The sequence below is a fragment of the Melanotaenia boesemani genome, chromosome 5 (genome assembly GCF_017639745.1).
Source record: "Melanotaenia boesemani isolate fMelBoe1 chromosome 5, fMelBoe1.pri, whole genome shotgun sequence".
NCBI lineage: Eukaryota > Metazoa > Chordata > Actinopteri > Atheriniformes > Melanotaeniidae > Melanotaenia > Melanotaenia boesemani.
Window position 1 is genome coordinate 32,483,188 of NC_055686.1, and position 11,765 is coordinate 32,494,952.

Genomic DNA, 11,765 nt, shown 5'->3' on the forward strand with positions numbered 1-11,765 from the left:
TTGGAGTCCAGTGAACTCATTTTTATGTTCTAGAAAGCAGGTGGAGATGATCTGAGCTTTGTGACATGGTGCATTATCCTGCTGGAAGTAGCATCAGAAGATGCTACACTGTGGTCATAAAGGGATGGACATGGTCAGCAAGAATACTCAGGTAGGCTGTGGTGATTAAACCAGGCCACATTGGTACTAAGGAGCCCAAAGTGGACCAAGAAAAATTCCCCACACCATTACACCAGCAGCAGCCTGAAGCATTGATCCAAGGCAGGATGGATCATTGCTTTCAGAGATGGTATTCTGCACACATTGGTTGGAACCAGTGGGTGTTGGAGTTACTTTTTTACTTTTCTATCATGTCTACACTCAGACCAGTCTGTCTGGTCCATCTGATTGACTAATTAGATTTTTGTCAATCAGCTGAATTGGTGTACCTAATAAAGTGGATAGCGAGTGGACCTGGATGAAATGTAAAGAAAAAAAGTGTTTTATGATGTTATAATTTTAAGCGTGTCATAAATTGCTGTTTTTATATTTAGGACAACAATGAATGGTAGTGTGAAATGTGTAACATCTGCCTGCAGATAAGGGCTTTTAAAGCTGTTATTAAATAATGCATGGCAGCCATTTTGCATGGGATAGTCCTCTGAATAGCAGCATGCATTAAATAGTAAGTTTATGTGCGTGTCTCTCCCTTCCAGATCCACCAATAGTGACCTTGTCCATTGAGCCTCGTTCTGTCCTGGAGGGGGACAGAGTCACCTTCACCTGTCAGGCTCATGCCAACCCTCCCATCATGGGCTACAGGTTTGCTTCCTTCTCTTTTCTTTCACGCTGCAGTACGAGCAACTCGTCAACTTCAAGTTATCATAAGAAAACAGAGTAACACAGTGTGTGTGAATCGTAGGTGGGCTAAGGGTGGCGTGGTGCTGCAGGGCGCCAGGGAGAGTGTGTTCACCACCAAAGCCGACCACTCCTTCTTCACCGAGCCCGTCTCCTGTCTGGTTTTCAACGCTGTTGGAAAGACCAACGTCAGCATTTTGGTAGACGTTCACTGTGAGTCACCCGGTTACTCACCTTGTTTAATCACACACATCAGCCTGGAGTCAGAGGGAGGAAGTTCTCCGTTGTTGCATCACAACAAAAACTAAAAATCACACAATGTCTCTCTCAATCTGTCTCCAGTTGGTCCAATCTTGTTGGTGGAGCCGCAGCCAAAAACAGTGGATGTGGACTCTGATGTCACCCTCAACTGCAAATGGGCCGGAAACCCGCCGCTCACCCTTACCTGGTTTAAGAAGGGTTCAAACATGGTAAGAAGCTTACTGGTGACAAACAGCATCCTGTTATGGAGGAGAAGTTAACCAGACATGTCTTCTTTTTTTAATTTAATTTGTAAAGGTGGATCAAAGTTTGATTAGATGATAGATAACTGTACCCACCCCTGTTAACATTTCAGGTTTTGATGATGTTAAAAAACTAAACAATAAATCATTTCAAAACTATTCCCACTTTTAAAGGACTTATAACCTGTACAGTTCAATTAAAACGCAAACGGATCTGTCAGAGAAAAATATAGAAAATATAAAAAAGCTTGTCGCATGTGTGAACTAGCTGATCGTTTGTTTTTTAGCTGCTTGATTATAAATTACAGAATACCCATGAACTAAATAAATATGGCTGTAAAATAATAAAAATGTAAATGCTTTACACAGTAATAGATGTGACATTAGCAGAAAAAACCTCCTTGAAATAAACTCTTTGAATAAAACATTTCTCATATGTTTGTATTTAGATCTACTTTGGGATTTATCTCACAGCCTCATTTATTAATTTAAAGCATTTATTTAATTATTGAGTTTGGATCCAGATGATGTTCCATACTTTGACTTTTTATTGAGCTGGTTGAGTGAGACCAGAACTAATTACATGACTGTTACAGCACGGCGAGGTAAATCTCCTCTGTGGTCGGCTTGTTTCAGGTGTTTCTCTCTGGGTGGTTACATAGTTAACTATAATTTTCCCACACATCCTTTCTCTGATGGATTTGGTTGCTAGGCAACTATAAAACCCTTGTGATGGGTTAAAGCTGATGTGCATGTTAGGGTCAGAATGGCGTCACATAAATTGTTATATGAAGAACTTATGCAGGTGGAGTACACTCAGAACAATCAGCCTCCCCAATGTTGATTTTTATTTAGTTTATACTATTTGGTTTATTTCCTTGTTTATATTTGTGCTTGTTTTTTTTTCACTCCCCCTCACAGGTTCTGAGTAACAGCAACCAGCTGTATCTGAAGTCGGTGAGCCAAGCGGATGCTGGGCAGTACGTCTGTAAGGCCATCGTCCCACGGATTGGAGTAGGAGAGACCGAGGTCACGCTCACGGTCAACGGTCAGGGAAAATCCAGTTTAACGTTCTTCTGCTTGTAGATGGGAAACTTGTGTTTTTAAGAATGCTGCTTTGGTTGGTCACTGAAAAACGCAGCATGACGGCATCCTGAGCATTTTTTTAAATCATTCAAAATGATTTTTCCCATTTATTTAATTTGATCTTATTTTATCACATTTTCATCAATTTTAATTCAATTTTATTAGATTTTTTCAGTTTTATATTATTTATTATTTTTTTCTATTTCATATTTATTTTATTTAAATTTAGTTAAGTTTAATGAAATATATATATTTTTATCTGATTTGAATTTGTTGTATTTTACGTTATTTTATTTGATCATTTTTTGTTTGATATATTTTTTTTATTTGATTATTATTTTTAATAAATTTGATTGTTTATTTTATTTTATTACTTTTTAACTAATTTCTTATCCAATTTTGTGCAATTATATATTATTTGTTCTATTTTACTGTATTTTTTTATTTGATTTTCATTTTTATTTTATTTTATTTTATTTTGGGAGAACTCTCTTACATGTTCCCTGCTTTTTGTCCCAACAGGTCCACCCATCATCTCCAGTGATCCGGTCCAGTATGCTGTGAGAGGGGAAAGAGGAGAAGTGAAATGCTACATAGCCAGCACTCCTCCTCCAGATAAGATAGTAAGCCAAAAAAAAAGATGGGACAATGATTAATGAAAGCTTTCGCATTTTTATTTTATTCAGACTAGAACAATCCAACCGAGCTTTGACCGCAGGTGGTTGCATCTTTCAGTCTAACAGCAGTTTGTGTTTAAATCTCACTCCTTAGTGGCTCCTCTCCTGCATGGAGGATGCTGTTAGGCCCTGTCCCCTTTTCTTTCTGAGTGGTGACTCAGCCTCCAACTCTCCCAGAATGTTCCTCCATCCCATCACATAAACATACCAGGACTAACACTGAGCTGTCCGCTTTTAGCTCTGCGTCAGAAAGCAGGCCGGAGAAACGGTAGCGGTGGTAGCTCCTCGGCCCCCCCAACCCCCGCCTAAGTGACTGATCCATCCTGACTCGCTGTGCGCGCCCCTAATGCAAGTGGCGACAGTCTGGAATGGAAAGAGATTTATAAAATATAAAGGACCGGGGAGGAACAGTTGTCCCTGTAAACGCCACAGAGAAGGAGATTCTTCTTCTCTGCTATAAGTGGGCAGATTATAGGAACATGTGGGCTTATGCATAATTAACTCCCCCTAGTACGGTACTTCAGTGCTGAATAATAAAGCTGCTTTTAGTGACTTTAAAGGTGGAGAATGAGCAATATTCTTGCCAGCTCAGTCACCCACTGTGCAGTTTGCATGTTTGCGTGAGTTTAAATTTATGTGGACTGTTGCATTTGATGGCGCCTGTCATGTTATTTTCTAATGTGTATGCATTAAAAATACATTTCAAAGTATACACACCTGTTTCTGTCTGTGGTGTTAAGGAAAGCTGTTTGTGCAGCTCCAAAACATGCAAACAAGTTGAAAACTTCCACTTGAATAAAATTTTGTGGTTTTGTGTAGACTCTGTAGAGTCCTCATCAAATGGATCCATTCACAAGGGTTGGAGCTGCAACATATGGTCTGAAATGATGCATAAATGCTGCCTCAGAATGTGAAAAACACTGGGGAAAACACGGCACAAAGTGGTTAAAATGCAGAGAATGTGGCACATGTTGCATGAGAGCATCATTGAATCCACTGAGTTTCATCCCACATCCATCCCGGGTGTGATAAATCCGTGGCAAACCGCTGATTGGATGTTGTGTTTGCGTGTGCGCTGCAGGTGTGGGCGTGGAAGGAGAACGTGTGGGAGAAGGAGAAGGGGACGCTGCTGGAGAGGTACACGGTAGAGCAAAGCAAGCCGGCGGCTGAGGGCGGCGGCGTCCTCTCCACCCTCACCATCAACAACGTGATGGAGTCCGACTTTCTTTCCACGTACAACTGCACGGCCTGGAACTCGTTCGGCCCGGGCACCATGATCATCACGCTGGAGGAGACGGGTGAGCTAAATCCTCTTAATGTGTAAAAACGGGCCTGTTATTAGAGGAAATCTTGCTTTTGTCGTCACTTTAACTCACTGCTTTATCTCTACAGAGGACGTTCCGGTGGGGATAATAGCTGGTGGGACGGTGGGATCCACCATCCTCCTGTTCATCTTCCTGCTGGTCCTTGTTCTTATCTTCTACCGGCAGCGCAAAGGCAGTGAGTCATGCTCTCCGTATGCTTTGACACAGATTCAAAAATAGATGTATTTGTGCTTTTCATGGAGGTTCACGGCTTATACTCTTTGCTTAAGCCGCTGCAAACCAAAGAAAAACCAAACACCTCCAGTTTTCTTACCGGCTGTACGGCTGCAGGTCCCCCTCCGAGCTCATGAAAACACTCTTGACTGACAAGTGTGTGTTCTACATCTGAATTCATTCTGCCCGTGTTTTGCTTTCAGGCCGGCGCGGGGTCACGTTGGGCAAGCCGGACATCAAGGTGGAGACCATAAACAAGGAGACCCACAGCTTGGAGGAGGACTCCGGCAGTGTGTCCACAGCTTCGCGCATGGTCAAGGCCATGTACTCGGTGAGCAGCCGCGGGATGTTTGTGTTTGTCTTGGACTCGCTGCCTGTAGTTGTAGAAAAAATAGCCTCAGCATAACTCTGTAACCTCTCTCTATGCTGAGCTGTACCTTCTTGACTAAAAACAAACACATATTTCCTCTTTAATAACTACTTTTTTTTAACTCTTTTAATTCCATTTCTCTTTCCTCTCACACTCTGTTGCCTCCTTCCCTGTTCTGTTTCGTTATGGCTCCTTCTTCTCTCCTTTTTTTTTCCGTTTTGTTGTTTGACGGTTTAGTTTCTCCCCTCTGTGTCCTTCTCTCCCTCCAATCAGCCTTTTAAAGATGACATAGAGCTCAAGTCTGACCTCCGCAGTGACACCCTGGACACCCGCCAGGAGTATGACCTGAAGGTGAGATCATCCAGATGAAAGAATGAGTCAGTAGCATCAGTTCAGAGCAGATTTCTCTCTCTTTCAAACTGATTTTACAGTCAGTTTTTATTTTGGGAATTGAGAAATTGTGGAAAGTCAAAGCTTTCTCTTTCCATTCTGCTGACATGAATCATTTATACATTTTGACATGGTAAGGTTGGGCTTAGGTGATGAATGCATTTTCACCCGTGAAGCTGCCAAAATGTTCTTCTGAATAATCTGTGAGGGCACACAGACCTGCCCCCTTCAGCTGGAGTGCTGCCTTGGATCACTTTGAAGAAACATGAATCCACTGCAGGAGGTGGTTAGATCACCCTGAGAAATGCCTCAGCCAGACTGCTTTTTTGTTTTTTTCTTTTTTTATGTTCATTTTAGTTGCTGTTTTCCCTACTTTCTGTAATACCAAAGCAGTGAAACATAATTGGATGGGAGAGACCAGAAGGGATTCACCATGCTGAGCAGTCCAGGGATGAAACAGCTAAATAATAGTTTTAGATTTTTACTGTTGAGTTGAGAAAAAACGAGTGAAGACTTAGTTAAGTTTGAGCTAACATGACCGCAATCAGCCTGCGGTCATGTGAGAAAGAAAGTACATCCTCCTTTAAATCTAAGGATTTATATGTTAGGACATATTCAAAATGATCTGGTCCTTATTAGGTCTTAAAATGAGGGAAATAAAACCTCAGATAAACAACACATGACATTATCACATTATTACTCTGTGTCATTATTTATTGAACAAAAACCGAGTCCAGCCCATGATTCAGCAGCTTGTAGAGCCACCTTTCACAGCAGTAGCTGTGATCATCATCTTCTGTGCGACGTCATCAGTCTCACATCGCTGTAGAGGATTTTTGGTCCGCTCTTCTTTACAACGATGCTTAAGTTGTTTTTAAGGGTTTGTGGCATTGGTTTGGTTTCTGCACAGCACCCCTAGCGTCCCACCACAGGATTCCAGTCAGGTTGAGGTCTGGACTTTGGATCATGCCAACAGCTTGAATTTGTTCTTTTTTTAGTCGTTCTGTTGTAGATCTGCGGCTGTGTTTGGGATCTTTGTCCTGTTGCATGACTCTGTTTCGGCCAAGCTTTAGCTGTCAGACACATGGAATCACATATAGAATACTTTGGTATCCAGAGGAGTTCATGGTCTGCTCAATGGCTGTAAGGTATCCAGCTCCAGATTATCCTCCTCCACCAGTTGGTATGAGGTGGTTGTGTTTGGTTTTCTGGAAGTTTATGGTTTGTTTAGATCAGGGATCTCCAACTCTGGTCCTCTTGAGCTGCTGTCCTGCAGGTTTTGGATTCTACCCTGATGCAACACACCTGACTCAAATCACTGGGTCATTAACAGGCTTGTGCAGAGGTGTGTTGTAGTAGGAGACATCTGAAACCAGCAGGACAGTAGCTCACGAGGACCGGAGTTGGAGACCCCTGGTTTAGATGCTACTTTGCCAACATAAACCGTGCTGCCATGTTGTTTTTAGAGAGACTAGACTTTCTCCTGCAACCCTTGTTGTCTTTTTCTAATTGTACTGTGGTGAACTTTAACATTTAATATGCTAACTGAGGCCTGGAGAGTCTTTTTTTCCCCCAGTTTCTCTGAGCATTGCACGGTCTGACTTTGGGCTAACCTTCCTGGGACATCCACTCCTGGAAAGTTTGTCAACTCTTCAATGTTTTCCACTTCAATTCAGTTTAGCTTTATTTGTAAAGCGCCAATTCACAATGTAATCTCAAAGCACTTTTGCACACCAAGTCCAATTCAATCCAGTTCATAATAGTTAATTTATAATCCAGTTAAAACCTGTTAATATATGATCCACATTAGTCCAATTTAAAATTTACTGTTCATATCAAGCCAATTCATAAAAAGTTAAAAAATTGAGTTTTTTTTTTTTTTTTTTTTTTATTCTTTATATATACACTACCTTTCAAAAGTTTGAGGTCACTATATATATATATAAACACACACACACACCCATACATACACATACCCCATATATATGTACACATATATACATGCATATATACATACATACATACAATAATATACTGTATACCTAATATAACATCGACCTTCACATACAGTGTGTACACCCGTGCACATACAAAATAGAAAAAGAAAGAATAAAAACGTAGCTAAGGAACAGAGGCATTGCATTGCATCCGTCCTCCATCCTGAACATGCTCACGGCCGCATTGTTCTCCCTGTAGAATGATGGTCTCTTCTCACTTAGTTTGGAAATATCATGAACTTTAACATGTAACATGCTAACTGATGTCGTGTTTGGGCTGAACTTACTTGCACATCCTCTCTTGGGAAAATTAGCATCTCTCTTGAATGTTTTCCTCTTAGTGAACAATCTTTCTCTCTGTAAAATAATGAACTCCAGACAGTCTGGAAATCTCAGGTTGATGGGCAGCAATATTTGCTTCTCTGAGATCATTGCTGATGTCTTTCCTCCTTGGCATTGTGACACCACACACCTCAAACTGTTAAAACTTCTGCTTCTATAGAAGTTGATCACGATGATGATGATCAGTTAATCAGGCTGCTACCTAAACTCTTAATTCCTATGGAAGCAGTGAGGGTGAGCCTAGTTTTTCACATCTTCTTTTGCCTTTTTCGCTCATTTCTTGTGAAATAAATAATGACACAGTGAAATATTTCATGCACCTGGTGAGAAGCAGGTATGACGTCCTTATTTGTAAACATTAGAACAGATGAGGGATGAATTTTTCATGACTTTTTCACCCCCAAGAACGTTTTTTGTTGATGTGTTGTTGGAGCTGCTTTAAAGAACATGACTTCAGCCTGACCTCTCACCATCAGGAAACATTCTGTATTTTACAGAAATCTCATCTCTGACATTTTTCTTCTTGCGCTCTCTGCTTTTTGTTTCTCGCTGTCATTTCCCTTCAGGACCCCACTAACGGCTACTACAACGTGCGAGCCTCTACCCACGATGAAGTCCACCCCACCCCTCGTTCCACCATGCATTACTCTGACTACCGCTCCCCTGGAGGAACTCCAGGGGGGGCGGCATCCATCAGCAGCAGCACCGGAGGCTCTGGAGCCACTGCCAGCGGAGGAGCCCCCGGTCCCCTGACATCCCCTGGGCGCCCGCAAGCCTGCTACGACCCTCGACCGCCCTCCAGACTCTCCCACATCAGCTACGCCCAGTTCAACACTTTCACCCGTGGGGGCCAGAACCAGCAGCCCCCAGCTAACCCAGCCCCTGCAGCCAGTGACTTCCCCGGGGACTGTAGCCTCCTGGACTCCACTTCCCAGCTGGCCTACGACAACTACGGATACCCCTCGCACTACCAGACCTACCGCATGGGTTTTGCACCGTCCAGCCTGGCCCCTCTGGAGGCCGGCCCCTCTTATGAGATGTATGGGGTGGGATCTGGAGTGCCTAGCCCTGGGGTCGGAGTCAGCCCTGGGGGTCCAGCCCCTTCAGGGTCAGAGACTGGACTAGGGAAGTACGGCAGCTCCACTCGCTTCTCCTACACCTCACAGCACTCCGACTACTCCCACAGCCGGCACACGCAAAGAATGCAGACTCACGTGTGAGATGCGTGACCACCTCGCGGTCTGAGCGGAGCACGAGGAGGCATCTTATAAATAGCGTTGCACATAAAAACACACACAGTCACTATTTGACATTTACACTTTCCACACTATAACACACCCTACTAGACACAAAAACACACAAACACGCAAAGCCAGAAAACAACACCCGCGAGACAGGGAGAGGCAAAAGAGAGTGAAAATGAAGACGAGAGGAGTGTGGGATGGAAATTCCCTCATTCCTGATGTGTTTGTACATCCAAGCTCTGAAAGAGTGGACAGCGAAAGTCACAATCAAGACTGGATAAGAGAGATGCAGATCTGCGGAGTTCGTAGCCTTTCGCTAAGACTGACATTAGAAAACCATGAGCGGGAACGTCTTAACGCAAACTGTCCAATCGGGATAGGAAGAAACCTCAGCCAGTGGGAGTCATTTCTGGCCGCCATTTTTTATTTTTTCCTTTTCTTATTCAGTGATCATAGAGCACATATATGTTATATAGTGTCCCAGAAGGCCCATGTGTACAGTCGGTTGAAGGGGAAGGGAAGCGTGTTTTTTTGGGGGGTAGGACTTCATTTTTGCACTGCATCTACGGTATTCATGCTTTGACATCCCTTATCTATTATCTCCATTATGTCTTCTGTTTATTTGCACACCTGACTTAGAGCTTTGTATTCTATTTTTTAAACATTACAGAATTATTTTTGTCGATGTAAAAACATGTAAAAGCGTACGTATGGACCAAAAGTTTGAACATGAGCGCACATAACTGAGACGGAGTGCAGAGTCGTGCCAACCGCGGATGTATCTCTCATCAGAAGGCTGCATCAGTGTTAAAAATGTAAAAACAAAAAAAAAACAAAAACTAATAAAACCCAGTGCCAAGTGTTCATGTCGTTCTTCACCTCGGACTGTGTATATGCAGTAGAAAATCCTTCTATTGGCGGATGTTGCTTTATAAACCAGGCTGGGGCAGGGCTTGAGGCATTTTTTTTTTCTTATTTAGTTTTTTTTCTTCAAGCTCTGGACTTCAGGCCTGGTGCAGATGGACAGTAAAAGAACATGGATGATGGGTTTAGAGTGGCCTTATAGAGGAGCATGTCATACATTTCCATTTTTGAGTCATTCCTCATTGTCTGTCTGCCAAAAAAACGGCCAGAGGAGAATGTGTTCGGAGAGGTTTAATGAAGGCTTGTTCACAATATTGACATGTAGTAGTGTGTGTGTGAGTGTGTAAGTGTGAGAAAACGAGATAAAAGGGGTGCATCAATTTGTACAGTGTGTTTGTATAGGAGTGTGAATGACTGAATGCATGCACACGTATGTAATACGTGTGCATGCATGTCTGTGTTTAAGTGTGCAGGTGTGTTTCTGTACATGTCCATATCATTTCTCCCACAATCCTGTTACAGTACTTTTATACCTCTGGTAGGACTGTATCCTGTATTATTGTGTCTTTGAATTTAGGAAAAAATCCAATGTTTATCTTATTGTACTGTTCGTAGCAGAGAAAACTTCAACAGATGTACAACGAACATTATCAAACTCATTTTTTTATTTCATTATCTTCAATATTTTTTAAAAATGGTATGTAATTATTTTTCCACAGTATTACATAAATAAAGCACTGTTTTTTATAAGATGCTGAGTTTGTCTTCTTTACGAAAGATGTTTGTTTTAGTATACTTTATAGGGTTTAACGCCTGGTGTCGTATCAAGGTACTTCTGGCCTTTATTTATTTTATGTGTTTATACCTAGTTCTCTTTTATTTATTTATTTATTTATTTGCCTTAATTAACTCATATTTATGTATTTATTTTTATATGATTTATTATTAATCTTATTGTCACTGATTTATTTAATTCTAAATTAGACTTCATTTTGCTTAAGTCTTTACTTTTTCTCCTGATTTTTTTCCCTGTATTCTTTTTTTGTTTTTAAAATTGTAAATAAATTCAGGCTTTAAAGGTTTATTAGAAGAATATTTATACCCCAATCCCCAGGAGTTAGGATATAAAATATAAATAAAAACAGAATTTAATGCTTTTTTGATGGCAACAAATCTCTAAAAGCAAACACTTGTGGTGCAGTTTATCTAAAATGTATAGATAAAATAAATTTGTACTATATATTTAATAGGTATATGTATGAATATCTTATTATATGTAGTATGTTGTATACATAAGAAAACAATTGTTTCACTGGATAAGCATTAAGTTCCTTCTACTCCCCATAAAACAAAAAGTTTAAGAATATTATTTTTAATTGTTGCACAACTTTTAGACCCAGTTTGTTCCAGATGAACATCTCTTCATCTTTACATCTGAGAGACTCTGCTTCTTTCAAATGCTCATTTTGTACCCAGCAATGCTACTGACTTGTTGCTAATTAACCCAGTTGTCCAATGCTTCTCCAGTTACAAATCTACAACAGGATGACTGAAAATGAAGAGAAGTGTTGCAATGGTCCAGTTAAAGTCCAGACCTTAACCTGACTGAAATGCTGTGGTGGGACTTTGACAAGGCCATGTATAAATACAGTATATGCAGCAAATCTCAATTAACTGAAGAAATATTTTCAAAAATTGGACCCAAATTTCTCCTCAACCATGTGAGACGCTGATAACGTCACACAGAAAACTGTTACTTCAGGTTATAATAAAAAGTGATTTTATAAGCTGTTGAAGGACAAACTGACTTAGGTTTTTGTTAAACAGATAATCATAGACAGATAATGATATATATATATATATATATATATCACTTTTAAATGGAGCCACATTTTGTATGAAAAGTGCATTTGTAGG

At 41.0% G+C, this 11,765-nt stretch overlaps 1 protein-coding gene across 3 annotated transcripts in view; it reads left to right on the forward strand.

The window, feature by feature from the left end:
• The window catches only part of kirrel1a (kirre like nephrin family adhesion molecule 1a), a 37,768-nt gene extending 27,170 nt beyond the window's left edge, over window positions 1-10,598 (forward strand). Inside the window, exons 6-15 of one of the 3 annotated variants that reach the window (XM_041985431.1) lie at window positions 696-801; window positions 902-1,050; window positions 1,180-1,307; window positions 2,262-2,388; window positions 2,949-3,049; window positions 4,185-4,401; window positions 4,496-4,603; window positions 4,845-4,972; window positions 5,249-5,362; window positions 8,307-10,598. In XM_041985431.1, coding sequence (XP_041841365.1) covers window positions 696-801; window positions 902-1,050; window positions 1,180-1,307; window positions 2,262-2,388; window positions 2,949-3,049; window positions 4,185-4,401; window positions 4,496-4,603; window positions 4,845-4,972; window positions 5,249-5,362; window positions 8,307-8,960 — 1,832 coding nt within the window. In that variant the 3' untranslated portion in view covers window positions 8,961-10,598. The remainder of the gene's footprint in view (window positions 1-695; window positions 802-901; window positions 1,051-1,179; window positions 1,308-2,261; window positions 2,389-2,948; window positions 3,050-4,184; window positions 4,402-4,495; window positions 4,604-4,844; window positions 4,973-5,248; window positions 5,363-8,306) is intronic. The other 2 variants (XM_041985432.1, XM_041985433.1) reach the window with 2 other exon arrangements.
• Window positions 10,599-11,765: the final 1,167 nt, after the last annotated feature.